We start from the raw sequence: 17,797 nt of genomic DNA, 5'->3' as shown, positions 1-17,797 counted from the left end.
GAATATGCTTGTAGCTTTCATACCAGTACAATACCTTTTAGCGGACTACTGCTCAACCGCACACATCGATGACGACCCAAAAGCACTGTCGAACAATTCTGTTGGAGTGTCGACGGACTTAATGAAACGGTTTTCCGTTTTCACTGCATAGGCTGATATAACTAGGTTTTATCTTGACCAATCCGGTTTTATCTTGGAAATTACGTGCAACTTTTTGTCTTCCACAGAGCGATTCTAATTGTTCCACGATCTTACATTAATATCGTCTCTCTATACATAATATAATGAAATACTTTTAAAGGTAACGCACAATGCGATTTTAAACAAAGCAACCTGGAATTCCGCAAAGCTTTTAGACTAGGCAAAAATAAAACCCGCAACCTATTATCGAATACGTTGCGTAAACTAAGAATGGGCACGTACCTGACCTCTTATCTAACGATAAATAAACTAAAAATATTCAGGAGCTACAAATCCCGTACTATTGAGTTTATGTGGCCTGTGGCCATAGGTTTTTCTCTTATGCGTTATATATGCCCGTCTGAGAATTCTCCGATCAACAGATTCCGTTCCTCTTACGAAAAACAAAAACAGGCTCGATTTTGTACCAGCACAATAAGGCTGGGCAAACATACGACAAATTGCACACTTGGCACAAATATGATCTTACTTGAAAGTTTTCCAGGCTCAACGCCTCCTTCCTTCAGCTCCGCAATCGACTGTTTACTTTTTGTATTTGCGTCAATGAAAAGAAGCATGGTTCGATCTACGCTGACCACCTACCTTCGTCCTATCCGCATACTAGCTTATTTATTTCTGCCACGAAGCCAGTGATATCGGGATGATGGTGGTAGATGAAGTGGGTGTCGAAGGGACAAAAACGTGCTGTCCAGATTTGCCGTACCAACGATGCGCTGACGTTGTCAAAGGATACTAGGGGTTCAGTTCTCGATTTCTCCTCATTGTTATCGCAGCAGTTTTCCTGTATGCAATTAGTGGCAGATCCAATGACTGAAACGCCCCTTTCAGGCAGCGGCAAAACGATAACGTTATAGGATGCTATGATAAGTGATACGTACAATGTGTATGTTGTCTAATAGAAACAAATAAAAAAAATTGAGGTGCACACGAGAAAAAATTGTGCGGAAAATTATAGAGTTTTTTTTTTTACTATGAACCTTCTCTAACATGTATTTTCTAATTGAATTTATCGAAGTAATTCTGTGACAGTACTAACAATACTGATGCGCTATCTAGGGGCAAATGTTCGAAGTTCCGACTCTTCTAGAGGATTAGAGCAAAAGGTACAATTCTGTCGTGTATTCGTTCGTTCTTTATACGCTGATTCAAGATTCGTTTGGTAATGAATTTGTGCCAAGACGAACTTAATAATGAATGAATACCGGAAGATGATATGGAAAATATAAGTAATTACACGAGTCACGTGTATAGCAACTTTCTAGCCATCGAATATGTCGTGCGGGCCGGGTTCCATTCAATAACGAATATGATAAGGGTATCTAGCAAGATAAGCTATCCCTCTTTGAACAACGCTGCACATCCCAATGGCTGCTGAAGACAGCGCCAATTTGGTACATGCATGAACGAAAATCCGACAACGAAAATCTTGATATAAACTCTCGTTTTAAGGTACAGGGTCTGTGTCAATAAGGAAAGCTGTTTTTTTTTTTTTTTTTTTTATCATTTTGAAATAAAAACAAATGCGATTTTCTGAGAACTGAGATTTATTATTACCAAGTGTATTTGGGAAAAAGGATATACGTAGTGATAAAATTGACCTCAATAACACCTAAAAGCCCTAGATTTCAATAGCTGAATAGACATCTCAGTATTTCTGTTTATTATTTTTATATATTATATTAATATAGATCTTTAATTTGTATAGTCCACTTGTCTTTTGCAGCTGTAACATTGTAAGCAAACGACACAAATATGGCCTATGTTTTTTTGTGATTCCAATAACCTACAATTGCGTACGTTATCCGTTTCCGAACGCTTCACGAACGCACGGCCCCAGCTTCCGGACTAAGGACCATCTAGAATTTATTTTGAATCGTTAGTGATTTTCGGCAGATTTCGTTGAATTACGTTGATATCTATTAGTATATAGAGAAGAAATGTTTTCTCTATTAGATTAGATGTTTGGATATTCAATTGAAATATTCTAGTAAAACAATGTTTCATTTGATGCTAGGTCCTTGTCAATCGCGCCGCCACAGATGCAACTAGAACCTATAACTTATTAGGTCTACATAGTCAGGTAATTAGCAGCACATCGTTAGTGTGTGTTTTTCTATTGCGTAGATCGCCTTCGCCCCGATCGGCTTCTATTGTTTGCGTTTCGTTGTATCTGCGCAACAGGCGTCACGTGCTTTCAGCTTTGGGCAAGGGGGTTACTAACCGTAACAGTGTCGGGTTAAATTCGAATTTGCGCAAACACTGCTGTGGAAATTTAACGAGAGAAAAAACGCTGAAGGTAAGAAGGGGTAGACGAGGTCCTGTTTACATGATCCATATTGAAAATAGAGGATATTTAATAATAGCTTCTGAATGATTGTTACGTGTAATTCGACAGTCTTAGATCCATGTCGTAGATTGAAAGCCCTGACTCACCTTCATTCAAAATGTTCGTGTGGTACTTAAAGTTAATATGTTCTGTCATACATCGATTGCAATAATAAAGTCGTTTTTGCTGTGTGTGATAATAAGTTTATTAGAAGGGGATCGCTAGTCGGTCTTCGTAGGTTTGTCGCCAATGCTCTTCGGGTACGTCTTCAAGTAAGTCTTGATATAGAAATCAGAGAAGAGATACGTAAACAAGCCGGCTTCGAAGGTCATCAGGGATGCCATCAGAGGAGGGAATTGACAATCGTAAAAGATCGGCACTGATCCATGTAGCATTAGAAGAAGAAACTGAGTGATCTGGAGAGAACATGGCCAAACAGTATGTAAGTCAAGGACCGTTTTTTTCTCCTTTTTGCTGTCATCGAAGCAGGGCCATCACATCCAAAAACTTATGTAGATTTAGAGCCGAAGACGTACAACCAGTCTATATTAGAAATGCTTTATTGATAAATTAGTATCTTTTGAAGTTTAGTACATGTCTCGTCAAAATGTAATGCTCGACGCAAAACAGATATTATATGACAACGCTATTACGGCAATAAACACTATGAGATACGAACTAGAAGAAGCGGTCACGGGCGCAAAACTCACTAAACGAAAAACTACCGTAGTGGGAAAAAATAGTTTACAAACCATAGAAGTTGAGAAATTCGTACCTGGAACTGCGTGACATATTTCTTCCACCACAGATTTGGCCGGATTTCCTTAGGAAGGGCCGCTAATCCGTAGTACGTATACATAACGACGTGTACTGAGCAGTTCAGGATGGGGAATAGCGCTGTCTGGCCCGTAATGCCCAAATTGACGTCCAGCCATACTGTCCACAGCGCCAGCGAATGGTGAAGTAGGTGTAGGAACGATATATGGGTCTCTTTTTTCAGTAGGACGAAAAACGCTGTGTCTAGCAGTTCACCGACCTATGCATAACTCGCGCAAAATTGGAGGTTATAAGATCATTGCATCAAACTACACTCAAAGGGAACACGTCTGCTATTGCTAATGGGCAAAAGTTTCATTTCCCATAGCGCTTCATCAAACTGCTAGGGAAATTTTCGTTGTCAAATATTCTGGTTATAGGATTAGTTTTAATTGTTTCTCAAGAGAGAAACTGCAGTTCCCTTGTAGAATGCGCGATTCTTAAACATGTACTATTATTTATAAAGCCTTAGAACGTGCCGCAGACTGGACTGTCGAGAAACAGAGTAGTGAAAAATATCAGGGTCCGCGACGTTGGCTTGTCCGAATTCAGCTAACTGAATTATGTAGAACCAGCTAAAAAGATGATGCGATCGCTTATTTGGTCTTCTAACCAAATCTTCTTCTTTCTACAATTCGTTACCCACCTTAAGCATGACGTACCACCAGGCGTGGTCGAACATCAGTTGTGCGTATGGATTTGTAGCAGAGTCATTGCTAGCGCAGATCAACGAATATCGTGATTTTATGAATGCATAATATATTGTTAGCACGCAGAAGTATACAGAGGACAGAACCTAAAGATCAACACGTAAGTAAATACAAATTATTTACTCGTAAATTTTTCAAGTAGAACGTGGACTTTCTAAGGCCACTAAAGGTAGACTCGGACGCCGTTTCTATTTTTTTTTTTTTATTTCCGCGGCGTGTACATTGTTTCTAGAGCTCAATGATGCCGCATAGATGATATGTTCAGGACTGGGAAAAATATTCGTTGTTGATATACCATAAAGATGTTGTACGCAATAACTATAGGTCGAATGTTGAGGGGAGCGCGATCGCGCATCAGCCACGGACCGAGCTTCGTAGAGAAGATCAGATAGACGCCAATCACCGAAAGCACCTGTTCTCAATGACCGTAATCATAGGACCCGAAATTAGGAAAAACTGGTTAGGAAAAACCCCCAGCGTATGATATTCAAGCCAGCATGACCAACTCCCCAATGTCATAAGCATTTTCTAGACAGACTGCTCTAAGCGACTGATCATATGAGGTTCTGTGGGGTTCGTACATTTCCTTCGGGACATTACAAGGTCCATTTATGACGGCTCATCTGACTATCACAGCTGTGTAGTATAATCGAAAAAAGTGCAACATCAAATCTCTTGCAAGCTTACATCTACATGAAATTTTATACAACATAGGTATAACGTTTGCAAGTAAGACACCTACGGTGTAGAATATACTCCTTGAGTTACGTTTACATAACTTTTCAATTAATCCTTAAGGAACATATTCTTAGCCGAGCTATATTTAATTATGCTAACAGTTATTAGGTACCACGATATTTGATTATCAAGATCGAAAGTAACGACAAATAGGTTTTGGCAAATTTGGTCTGTGACGCGTCACATGGGTTCAGACTCCTTAGTCCCAAGATGTCTAGCGCCAGTAGCAACTGAGAAGAACAGTCTTCATAGATATATCTATGAGCAGAGAAGGTAACAACGTCTGAAATGCGCAGTCGTGGCAAACCACGAAGGTTAACGTAAGGTTCAGCCCCCACGTCCTCCTAGACAGAGTGAGGATAGATACCCTTCGACATCTCTTCGAAGTTAAGCCGTTTGCTGCTTTTTTTTTTTTGCTATGGAAGGCCTTCGGGCCATTTCCATGAACAGGCCGAGCTTGTGTTATTCTTTAGTGCGTCTTCGTTTTGTGGAGCACGGTTCTAATTTGACTCTGACGCCATTTACTCTACCTCATGGACAGTATTGCATTATCAATTCTGCAAATCCAACAACTATTTTTCACTAGAATTCAATATATAACTAATTTGGATTCTATGAGCGCTGTATGAAAAACGAAGGCTATTGCCTACGATGAGGTTTAGCTACAGGAGGCTAATCACTTCTTATCACAATTACAAAAGTGTCACCGTATAGAAGGAATAGGATTATCAATGCACATACCTTGAATGGAGAGCCCATGAGAGTCCAATGTGTAATTCGGTTATCGCCCATATGAAGAAAGGCGGCCCACAGTTGTCGGGCAGTCATGTCCGCTATAGACGTATCTGGGTCGTTGTACACAGATTTGGGCAACGCAACCGCGTCTGACAAAAGTTTAGTCATATTAGCCGAGGATGCCATGTCTGCTTTTGTTGAAAGTTGCTGGCAACAACTATATCTTACACACCCCAAAAAAAACAGTACACGTAAATACAAACGTAGCGATCAGGGTTACAGGAGACTGAAACAATGTAAACCTTTGAATTGGCTTAATACAGAACTCTCTTGAAGAGTTTTCACGTCACTATGGTACGGCAAGTTGACTGCAATTTAGCCTCAGTCCCCTTTGTTTTTTACACAATCTATATACGCGTATGAAACTCGAAAATTTTCACTTCAGTAGCGCTCCTACGCGCACTCACTAGGATACCTCGGGCGGTGGTGCCGAGTGATGGAATTATTCGATGGAAGTTCTAGCTTAGATGCCTTTGCGTAGATTTTAAGCGGTGACTGTGACGCAGATCGCAGTAGCCCAGCGGGCCGACGTGATCCTCATGACCTTGGGTAGCCGCAACGCGGGCGAGAAAAGATGGGATCGCGAGCGTTGCTGTTGTTTCTAACAATAGCCGCACACGCGTGCAAGCATCCCAGACTGACGACGCGATGCAATCCAAAATAAATACCATTCATTCATGGCTCGAACCCCATGCTATGCTAGGTCGTATTCAGCCGGAGGCGACGGCGGACAGCAGCAATACGGCCAAACGACACCAGCAGCAACCCCAAAATATCAGAAGAAAAAGAAGGAGGCGTGGTAGATACTAAGATCGCTCGTAAACCGTACGCTTCTGAACCGCCTACGCTATGGTGCTAGTGCTTAGATCCAGCGGGAACAGATTTCTTTCTTCTATATGCGAGGCAAAGGCACCCGCCTGAGGTGCGACGTCGACGACACTAGCGGCAGCGACACTAGCACTTCACCAACAAGGCGACAATGAGATAGATAATAGCCAAACGGCACAACGGTAGCAGAGACGGAGACACTGTCACTAGGAACAAGAAAAAGATGACGACGTCGGAGGCGCAATTACAATCGATCGGCAGAGCCACCGTCCGGGTCGCCACCGCTGCTGCGCACGCTACGCAGTTTTTTCTTCTTGTTCGTCTTTCGGTATCGTTCAGAGTAGCGTGTGTTCGTTCAAAGACTGATGATCTGCGCTTCTGTTGCTACTGTTTTTGTATCTCCCATCATGGTACTTACAATGAGGTGGCGATGAGGGCACGCGAGGCTGATGGGGTTAGGGGAAAGCAGCCGGAGATAGAGGCAGCAGAGAATTCGATGCACGTTAGGCTAGAGGAGGGCTATTTGTTGGTTTGAGTTGTCCATGGCTGAATCTTTTCTTATAAACGTACGCTGAGGGCCGAGGGATGACTGTTAATGCTGATGATGCTGCCGGTGATGACGACGACGCTCGCATAGGGAAAGGCAACCATGCAACGTTCGACAGTCCGCAGTGCGGCCTGACCGCTTCGTTAGATATAATACCGATATACCAGCTGGAGTAAATATAAGTAAAAAAAGAAAAAGATGTGTAGATGGATAGATCAATATACTGAGAAAACCCTTGATCTATTGCAACATACGTAATGGCCGGCTAATAAGTGTATAGAAGCTAACTTAAGGGGGAATGACAGGTGTCTTTATATAAACAAAAAAAAAAAACTGAACCTTGTTACGACTAAATGTTTACCTCACCTCGATTGTAGAGCGCCTATTTCATTGCAAAAAAAACAAGTGTGGAGCAGGCCTTGAAAAGCTTTGAGGCACTGGATGAGAACCTGTTGCAGGACAAGCAGTATATGTGTAATAGATACATGCGTATATAAACGAAATGATATAGAGGTAAGGACGAGCATGACACTTCTAGAGTTAGCGATGTGCGACAGTAAAACACTTTGTTGTTTATTCAAGTTACCGCAGGATACCGATGAGCGCGCTCCTATGGCAATAAACAACTTACAGTTAATATAGGAAATAAACAGCCATTTACCAATTTGTGAAAAGTTTAAAAATGCACAGTTTGGCCTTTTCAAAACGTTTGAAACCTCATAGCTAACAAACAAAGGCCTGTACTACCGGCACGTGCCATATCACTGTCGAGTAGTGATCCGGATCAGACGTCTACTTCATTTCACCCCCCTGAAAACGTAGTTTTTTCGGTTAAATAAATGTATCCATTCAATTAGAGAGACAGTGGACTTTTCTAAGGACCAATGGAGAACATGTAACATGAGTCGAGACTGAAGAAGCACTTCTTGTTTAAGGCCATAGACAGGTGACCTATTCGGGCTAAGTTTAGAGAGCTGTTTTGAAGTGCTTGCGTTGATAAGCTCTACGGACGAATAGCTCGGCGCCATCTCTTCCTTCCATCTTTGAAGCTGTCACTTCGTATATGCCAGCTTCATACGGCCTCACGAAATTTCATATAAGCCAGTCGTGCAATTCAGTACATAGAAAGGAATCTGGTTGTTAGGCATAACTATTTTGCTTCACAAAAAATACAACACTTGAACACTGCGGCAAGTTCATTGTGTTTTTCGAAGTTCTACTGTTTATGAATTGCTTTTTTCGAAAAAGCTACTTGGTACGCTTGACGAGTTCATCCAAATTAGACGAGCGTCTCCTCGATACCTAGCCACGCTAGCGTTATATTTTACCATACGAACATAAAAGGCCTTGTTTTTGTTTCCATGTTACATGCGATTCAATAACGTTAGTTGACCTTCAACGTGAATACTACTATGAACTGCTGCGGTCTCGGCATCGCAACTAAAACTACTGGCTAAAGACATAATGGCACATTCGTGTATGGGCACCACCTATTTACTTGAAGAATCCTCGTGTAGACCTAGGTCATGATACATTGACGGTCGTTGTTACTCTTGTTTATACGTCCAATTGCTGTCCTTTTTTTCATACAGATTAGCGTTAGATAGACAAACCAGATAACCAAACGGTCCAATTCGTGTTTGGACGACGTATGATCTTTTGCTCGCGTGGTAGAAGCTTGTTGCATCTCGTCGATAGCGTCTGTAATAACATAAGTGTCAATTATTTGCTTGCAATAGAAATACACTGGCAATATAGTGTACCGAACTCGTTTAGCCATTTAGACCATTGGTTCAGCATTGTTATTATTACTATTAAGTGGTATCACTAATTACAGTTGGCTTTGCTTCTTATCCTGACTAAACGCGAAGCTGTCGTTCCTTTTTTAATAACGCTTTTCTACTACCAAACTTGAATGCGAATGTTTTTATGCACGATATGAAGCTAAACCTTTCGGGTTTAAATGCTATATATATTCTTATAGTTAATCCTAAATGTTTACATTTACTGATATCCGGCAATAGGTCAAGGGAAACATATATACATCTATAGAATCCTATATTTATATTTTCATTCACTCCTTAAGCCCCGCTGACATTCGAGGAACAGAATCAATACGTTTATCGACTCGATGAACTGTATTTGTTAAACGTCTAGTTAGGGGCTCGTGTTCCAAACAAGGTGTTGTGTGGTTATATTACCACCATTATCATAACAGCTAGTAACGTGTCAACGTTTGGTCAGCTGACGAGAACGGATATCACTAATGTTTGTCTAAATGTAAATCGCTAATATATTCAAGACACCGAAGGCTTGCCACTGATTTTACCATCGCCTATGCTGAAGCCATTGATGTGTAGAACGCACATATGGATGTTCCATACGTGCTATCGTAGGATGTATTTTCTCTTCCAATCATGAAAATTATTTAGCCAAATTATTGTCATATTCTGTGGGACACAAGTAGTTGAATTTACGGGATTCTGTTAATTAAAAAAATCATTGGTGCTCACGCCGCAGAAAATCGCTAGCGCCCTCTGAACTAGCGTAAACAACAATCAAATCCTCCTTTCCTTTATGAGTGAGTGAGTGCATTTTCGAGACGGCTGTTGCCGTGCAACGCTAGTGATGAAGGTACCACGCAGCGGCAGCATTCATAATGGCAGAATGCCGCGAACAGAAGGCAGTCGTCCATCGCATTTAAAGGGGACATCTTTTTACTTCACTATTCTCATAATTCAATAAAGGATTTTATTAAATATTTTGGAAAACAACTCAATAAATAGATATTATATCCCAGTATTATCATATTGTTACAGCATGCACTTCGATTCCGTGTCAGTATTTGTATAATGAAAAGCCTGAGCGAAGCCAATGAATTAACTGGTTTACGGAAACGCAACGCGGACGCTCCCTCGTGAATGCTGTTGACGGAAGTCGCATACGGGAAACCTACAATAGGTTTGGTCGTCATGGTAACGCTGCGGAGAGCGTTTGCTCAAACCAAGCTGGGCAGAGAGGGGCCAACTCATATATGATAAACCTTGAATTTTTTTTAATGAATATCCCGTATCGTTACTAACGCATAAGGAAAGAATTTTTGTTCGGTAAATGCAGACACGTGTTTACCGGCTCAGATTCAATAGTTCGGCGATCGGACTTGGACATCAATCTCAGTAGAGCGTAGAAATTACTAGAAACAGATACTTTTTGTCCGATTGTGATAGACTGTTGTTGGCTAGGTCCTTTTTCTCTCTGTGGGTAAATGATTAGACGATCTTCGTATTGCAGAGTAGGTGGCAAGATGCATCTTATGGCGTTCGATCCATATATACCATCAGTGGAGAATGAATACGCATCTAGACTTTGTCCACATCGAAACGGATAAAACTATTAAAGTATGTATCATCAATTATTTGGTCACCCAAAACACACACGTTGGGTGACCAAATAACTAACTGTATAATTATAATCAATTATACAGCCAGCTGATAGACTCAGTTTCTCTGTTAATAACTCCTGAAATTAAGACAGTCGTTTCATGCTGTAGACTTAGTGATACAAACAGGTGTGCGTAAATCACGAACCGGCGCAACACGATCGTTATAGTGTCTAGTAGAATACCTGAAATCGACTATCAGACCATGATTTGACCGGATTTCTCGCAAATTTCTGTATTTCCATATTTGCCAGTTAAAGCTAAATGTGGCGACGGTGGGCGGAGCGAGGGCACATTTCGCTTTGTGTTGAAAGGAACCAGCCGTCTGAAGTGCTACCTAACGCCGTACATACGTGACATGAAACCCGAATACTTAATACGTACTTCGATACTTACTTACCTGTTTTGGTCCACTGACCAATGAGCTTTCAGATTGATTTTTGTCTCCTGTCTTTATGAGAGAAATGAGTTGTGCCCTTAATCCAGTCTAACTACTTTTAGCCCATCTGTAATTATGCGTACTTTGGTATAGATAGCTTTGCTCTATGTATCGATCTCTACGTCTGTTACCGCCGTTAGACATTCTACCGGACAGAATGCTGGCTTCCGGTACGCAATGAACTCTGCCTAGGCCCGACCTCGAACCTAGACCATAACGTAGCCCCGGGATTAGCAGGCAAACACGTAGTCCACTGTGTTAATACAAAAACCTATCTCTCTAGCTGATAGTATAATACTTCGTCAAATATCGATCGAATCTGCATGCATAAAACCAAACCGTTTGCTTTGTATGGGATGGGTCAGGCAGTTCCATATGATGCGATCCTATATACGATAAGCGATGTATCCCATGAGTAATTAGAACGCAGTGTCCTGTCAGTCGGTCGCATTGGCAGATTATTGCCGGGTCGTTACAAAGCCACCATGTATTATTATAGGGAATTCATGGCCCTCACGTTCTGCGTATACTTAACTTATTTATCATAGTTTGTGGAATATATTACTGAAAGGCTGTGTTTGTTCATTCGCTGCTTTGTCCCGCCTAAATAGACTCCTTTGAAATAGTCGGACCAGGCTAATCTTTGGTAGGTCGCTAGAGTATATTAGAGAAATAAGGGAAAGCTTCTGTCTTCCATAGAGCGAAATGCTAACATTTTTCTGCAATCTGCTCTATCTTTATTGAGGACTCCTCGAAGGTCCAGCATCCTTCAACATGGATCTTCCTTCAATGGATCCTAGGATCTAGCCCTTTATAAATAATTTTACAATAATTATACATTTTTTTTTAAATAAATTTATGACATGTAAGTGGTATCCGTTGATATCCTTAAAGAGTGTTTATACCCGTGGTATATTTTTTTCCATAGGAAAGCGTAATGCTTATTTAAACTATTTTTGGAACAGTTGATGGAATTTGAACTATATGCCATTGAATAAATATTTATTTCCGGAAAACTGAGGGATTATACGGGACACCAGGAATAAGCAGGAATAATTGAAATTTTAGGCTACCGTCGTGTGCACCGTCGGCGGCGAACCTTATGCAAGTAAGTTAACCAAAGTTCATTTGAGATTAAATTGACAATTTTAGAGTTCAGGTGAGTTGCTTCTGTAAGCAGCAGGGCTCATGAAGCGCGGTAGTGGACTACTCCAATAAAATAACGAACTTACAATCGAATCGGGGAATCGGAAAAGCAAGGTTACTAATTACTACTATAACAGGCCAATGAAACATGAGCATTATACTGGATAGTTGTAACGAGATAAAATACTTAAAACAGGCCAGGCCTTAGAAAATCTATAGCCGAGGGTTAAGTCGTCAGTGTGCGATCGGCCATTGGTCACAAGAAAAATATTACAACAACCTGCCCTATTGGAGCATTTCAATGAGAGAACGGGTGTCTCGTCTACCTCAATGTTTTGCTGCAGGATCTTGGACCTCTTATCAACCTGATGGAAGACAGAATGGGAATTGTTCGCGTGAAGTTTTAAGGAATTATTTCGCTATGTTCTTGCTAAGAGCGATAATTTTTCTTTTATGGAATAATTGAAACTTTGAAACCGAATTTAGGTGAGCTTTTTACAGATCTGGGCATGATAAACGGTCATCCAAGCTCTATATTCAGATATTCAAAACAAGTACTATTATAAGAGGCTCTTGCATGATGTTACGCTTGATGTCTACCGTACGCCTCTATCGTTAACGAAACCAATTTGAGAACTTACGGAGCGGTCAGTCGACTGCAAAGCTAGTCGTCTGGCAGATACAGGCTAATCTCCTTTGATCCCAGAAACAATAAACGATAAACAGTAATTTATTAGTAATTAGTTAATATATATTATTTCACGCAGATCGTTGAGCCTATTTTATTAAGATTATTTATTTCAGACACATTATGTCACCACCTGACTTATATATTCATAACGCTTCGTTTTCTTGAGTTATGAAGCGAAACATTGATTGCACATTACTGTTTTTTATTTCATTATTTTCCCGGGGGAAAATACGTGTTATTAAGTAACATGTTACAGCATTCCCCTGGCTTATTTTAACACCAGGCAAAATGGTTCCTCGCTTGGTATAAAACTGTTACTGTTAACCCAGTAGCACTCCCTTGCGATATTCTATGACCTCTCAGAGATCCATACTCTCAGAGACGGCTATGCCTATACAGAACTCGGACTATCCAAATCGTAACGTAAAGAATAAACTACCTGTATTTCCTAATTTTTCTCTTATATTATCATTGTGGCATAACGGCAGTACTTAGTAGTTATGTTTTTTTAAAATTTCTTTTGACCTATTCCGCCCGTTTTAATCACTATTTATTTACGTTTGTTCGCTTGCTTGCGTAGCTTGTCCGCTTGGCTTACCTTTCTAAGAAGCTGCTCCTTTCCCTTCCTGGCAATTGGTTTCGCTGACGTAATGGAGAACAAATGTTATGATTTATGTTGCTGCCATAGCGGCAAAACGTGTCGCAGTATCACTTTTGTCTCGGCAAAACCACTGAAAGTCATTCGGATTTTCAGCGAATAATGATATCTTCTCGTTGGTCTATTCTACACTTTTGTGTCTGCATCCGTAACAAATAAGTGAATTGACAGTCGCGACTCTTCCGCGCTTTGTTTAGTTAGTCAAGCTTCTCACCGCAGGATTCTATGTTTTTATCTGATACAACGCCAGCGCTAGGAACTATCTGTCTCATATAAATATACTAACTGCTATGATCAAAAGTCTGCAGTCTGTAACGAAACGCAGGGTGAATATACCTATGTTGAAACGAAGAGATTTTTCAAGTTCTAATATGTGAAACAGTATATTTTTGGCCCGTACGCACAAAGTACACATTTCAAAGCAGGCGGCTACTGATGCCAATTCAGCCCATCATTCAGTCAAAATGTAAGAATAGGGTAAGATACGAATGCTACTGCTTGAAGTTTCATGGAATTATTAACAATCAGGATACACTCAAGGGCGAGAGCGTTTGCCGCACGTACATTGCCATTTTTAAATTTCTAGCCTTTGCATCAAGAACAATCAGTACAGAAAAGTCTCCGGAAAGGGCAACAAATGTGGCGTTGCTGTAATCCTTAAATAACGTGTGTAAGGCTAAAATTAGGCTCGTGATGAAGAAAAACCGCGATACAATGATGTCGATTTTAACAGCAAATTGTCTTCCTCTTATGTCGAAGTCTGATTGCCTTCGCTTCCGATTCCGACTAGTTTGCTTTCTACACGCAAAACCCTAGTATCCCTCATTTAACTTGACTGCGATAAAACGTTTTAATGAAATAATTTTTTTCTAGCAGTGCTTACATATATACATAGCATAGCATGGCTACATACAGGAATAGTTTTCCACTACAATAAAACTGCTATTTACCCTTTGGAGTTTGCCGCGCACGCATTGGCGCAGGCGCTATACGTGTGTGTGTTACTATAAGAAATAAATTTCGTCTTCTCTAGGCATCCTGACTCCTCTTGATTCGTAGTATACGAATCAAGAGGAGTCAGAATGCCGTCTTCATCGCAAACGGCGATGGGGTCCTGTAACGGATTTTCTATAGGATGAAAGGACGGGTCGCAGTATTGTTTACCTGCCTTAATAATTCCGCTATTTAGGCATGATTTATGAAACAACATCAATAACTGAAAAATAGTCGCATGTTAATTTAACCAGATTCTTTGCTTTACTATCGATTCTAGGGTGACTATATCGATATGACATTGGGATTGACGTTCGGCATCTCGACAATGGCAGGTTAGTCAATCAAGTTACTACGTGCCCTTCTTTGCGAACTCCTCTTCTATGCAACCTTAGGCATTACGCGTGACAGCGTTCCTGGCAGATAGCTTTTGCGGTTGGCCTAGTCCTAGCCTAAATGGGTTCTGCGACAGATGCAAGCAAATAATTAGGCTCATAGGAGCGAATGAAAATCTATTTGATGATTTTAACAGCGTTTACAAGAATACGAATGGTTCAGTGTGTAAATAGGTCAGCGTCACTACTCTAGGCGTAGGCAAGTATTAGGTGTTTCTTAAATGAGTTTCAAGAGTGTCCTCGTATTGAATAGGTATAAATGGAGAAAGCTCTTTTATTAACTAGGTAATTGATATATTAATTTACGACAAGAGCAAAACTCGTGGGCAAATCGATACTGCCCATGTTATATATGCTATAAGTATTGTATACTGTCGTCTTACTGGCGTTTGCATGTGGCGTCGTGGTGCCATTTCCTCATTACACGTACATTGATTAGGGCGAAAGATCCATCCTGTGCATGTTATTATCATAAGAAAATTTGACCTACTTAATTATTTACAAAATGTCTGTGGCTTCACAAGATCCAAGTCGTACACATCACCATGTTGCTAGGGCAAGCTTCGCACGTACAACTGCGTGAACTATTTGAGAGATAAGACCCAGGCCTTTCTTTGATCGCGGTACAGTCATTTTCAACATAGTATCAATTGCATTAGACCGGCAGTTAGCTTGTCTGTACGCTTCCGGGCCCACATCTCTGCTGCTTTGTTTGTCATCCTCAGGACTGCTCATGCTGCAGGTCTTCCACGACCTACTATCAGGTTATTGAGACCAAAATCAAGATTCGCGGAATAGATGAAGCCAAAGGTCGGAACAAATGAACCTACTACCTTTTTGGGAAAAGGTTTTACACTTGCTTATGTTTGCCAATTTCTGAAATGTTGGATATTTTATCGGCCTGTTGAGAAAGTTTCGAAGATTCGGATAATGTGTGTATAACTGAAGATTGACGAAAACAGACCTTCTAAAAACAAGCTGACGCGATTGGCAACAGAATTTGTATATATATATATATGTATAGTTAGGTATAATTATATGCACGTGGGTTTTCTTCTTTTTTTTTAATATTTCTGTACTCCCGGCTAAAAAAAATAGACGAAATAAGCAAATGTCATGAATGCGTAGCGTCTTCATCTGCGTGATACGAATAAGATATTATCTGTTTTGCTAAATTTACGTTATTACTTTCACTTCCTGGAAATTTTACCATAGAAAATTGCACGTTTCCTTCTTTTTCCGATTGCTAAAATGCTTTACAATTATAATGCGGTTCAACGGATAACGTTTTGAGCTGTTTGAGCCTTGATCTCAGAGGCTCAGGAAGTCCTTGTGTTGGCGACTAGCCGAAGCAGAATTAAATATCAGACACGAGTCAGCTGAAAAAGCTACTCTAAGGACAAATTGGATTTTCTCTGTGAACACTGTCAGCCAAGTGCACACCTATGTGCTTCCTACGATTAGCTCAATATACGGCCGCAGTATACGATTTCGAGGACATCTTGGATCTTCTTTCATCTGACGTCTATGCACAATATCGTCGTCTAATTAGAAATAGCGAGGGGCATTTTAGTGGAATCTTCGATTTGAATGATCTATGACCTACTTCTTGAGCTGTCTGCTACTGGCTTGGATAGAACGCATTGCGTCTCGGAGACCGCTCATGAAAGAGTCATATTGGGGCCTGCTTCACGATGGTTACGACATGCAATTATGGGTACAGTATATTATCAAAGTAGATGAGTGAGCAGTGAAAACATACGGCATTGTTGGGTTCTGACCATTTGCCGCACATAATCTGGTCATCCTTTTTTACTAATAGTAGATATTCCATTGGCTGTATATTCTAATACGTGAGCTTCGTGTGACCGTATCTACTTAATTGTAATGCATTTAATCAACTCGACGAATACAGTAACCTCAGAAATAGCAAGCCGGGTATCATTGTCGCGCAGTGTTAAATATAGATAGCTTGGGCCGTTTACATCTAGCTAATTATCTATCTGTGCAATTTAATTAGCTTGAGAGATGCGATGGCCGTGGGGCTCATATCAGGGACTGGAGAAAAGTTCTAACCATTTGATATTTCTTATGGTCCACTTTAGCCGCCGGTCTGGGAAATGCTATATCTGACGTTGCGGGAATCGGGTGAGTACCGGAAATGCAAGATCAAAAGTTCTTCTCGAAAGGAAGATTGAGAATTGTGGATTATGGTTGCCTGAATGTCGGTCGTGGTCATGTGTATTACTATTGTTTTCCAGCAAACTGATGTCACGGAGTCTAGCCATCTGTGCCGGAAACATAATTGTCTTTCTAGTTGTCACACGGCCGTAGCGTTTTTGATTACTGTGTATTGTGTATCTTGAAATAGTATTTGTAGAATTAACTTCACTAGTTCCTTGAGCAGTTTTTGGAATTAAATAGTACTGCTAATGGATAACAGCTTTAAATCGTTTAGAAACGTATTTCTTTCTTTGTGTTCTTAACTACAGATGGCAAAAAGTATCTTTTAAAAATCACATTTTCTCTAACGGGCATTTATTCGAAAACACATTGTTCGCCAAAATCAATAAATATATTCCGCTTAATGGCTTACACAACATAATTAACAATGCCAAAGGTAAGCAACGCATGTGTATGTTACATTATCGAAAAGCAGAACGACATCGTGTGAAGACAAGACTTTCAAAAGAAACTCAGATTGTTTTATCGCAGAAACGGCTGCATAGATGAAAAGTCGACGCAGTTACTCCCCCAAAAAGAAGGACTACTAGTAGCCTAAAACTCACGCATGTTATTTATTTTTCCTAAAGACAGGCTCTAATAACATTTACAAAAGAGTGATATTTTGGCGAATCGGGACCAAAAGGTGGCACTACGCTGACTTTTAATGAAACGCCGGTACGAGTCCGAGCTTAAAACTCAAAACGTCTCTCTTACACAATATACTTTACAGAGAATGAGTAATCCATTCTACGATAGGATTCTAAGAAAGTAGTTGGAATAATAGCTTTGGCAATGTAAAAAATGGCCCATTGTATTATTATTTTTTACTCCGCAAATGTATAATTGAAT

The 17,797-nt window shown here is 40.4% G+C and overlaps 2 protein-coding genes across 12 annotated transcripts in view; one reads left to right on the top strand and one right to left on the bottom strand.

Annotated features, from left to right (window-relative positions):
* Nucleotides 1–17,797, top strand: part of LOC111266213 (transmembrane protein 65) — a 48,162-nt gene that overhangs the window by 25,993 nt on the left and 4,372 nt on the right. For all 9 annotated transcript variants that reach the window (XM_022843501.2, XM_022843499.2, XM_022843502.2 and 6 more), the window contains 2 exons: nucleotides 14,608–14,662; nucleotides 16,828–16,870. In XM_022843501.2, coding sequence (XP_022699236.1) covers nucleotides 14,608–14,662; nucleotides 16,828–16,870 — 98 coding nt within the window. The remainder of the gene's footprint in view (nucleotides 1–14,607; nucleotides 14,663–16,827; nucleotides 16,871–17,797) is intronic.
* On the bottom strand, nucleotides 2,443–6,940 carry LOC111266212 (very long chain fatty acid elongase 7). Of its 3 annotated transcripts, none has more exons than XM_086970823.1 (6): nucleotides 6,833–6,940; nucleotides 5,533–5,749; nucleotides 4,349–4,465; nucleotides 3,990–4,139; nucleotides 3,303–3,563; nucleotides 2,443–2,943 (listed from the first exon to the last, which is right to left on the bottom strand). In XM_086970823.1, the coding sequence occupies exons 2-6, from the start codon at nucleotides 5,710–5,712 to the stop codon at nucleotides 2,749–2,751; spliced, it is 903 nt and encodes a 300-aa protein (XP_086826949.1). In that variant the 5' UTR covers nucleotides 5,713–5,749; nucleotides 6,833–6,940; the 3' UTR covers nucleotides 2,443–2,748. The 3 variants fall into 3 exon arrangements, with proteins under 3 accessions (XP_086826949.1, XP_022699231.1, XP_022699232.1); XM_022843496.2 differs by lacking the exon at nucleotides 6,833–6,940 and adding an exon at nucleotides 6,002–6,826; XM_022843497.2 differs by lacking the exon at nucleotides 6,833–6,940 and adding an exon at nucleotides 6,002–6,826 and having other exon boundaries at nucleotides 5,533–5,743.

The sequence above is a fragment of the Varroa jacobsoni genome, unplaced genomic scaffold, assembly GCF_002532875.2.
Source record: "Varroa jacobsoni isolate VJ856 unplaced genomic scaffold, vjacob_1.0 scaffold_1064, whole genome shotgun sequence".
NCBI lineage: Eukaryota > Metazoa > Arthropoda > Arachnida > Mesostigmata > Varroidae > Varroa > Varroa jacobsoni.
This window is presented reverse-complemented; position numbering and strand designations above follow the sequence as displayed.

Bases quoted from the DNA above. Each gene is read 5' to 3' on its own strand.
- LOC111266212 (XM_086970823.1), bottom strand. From the start codon at position 5,712: ATGGCATCCTCGGCTAATATGACTAAACTTTTGTCAGACGCGGTTGCG. The intron at 4,140-4,348 runs GTATATCAACAA...GTTGATCTTTAG, and splicing joins TTGCGTACAACATCTTTATG to GTTCTGTCCTCTGTATACTT. The intron at 3,564-3,989 runs GTGGGTAACGAA...AGTTATGCATAG, and splicing joins GGTGGTACGTCATGCTTAAG to GTCGGTGAACTGCTAGACAC.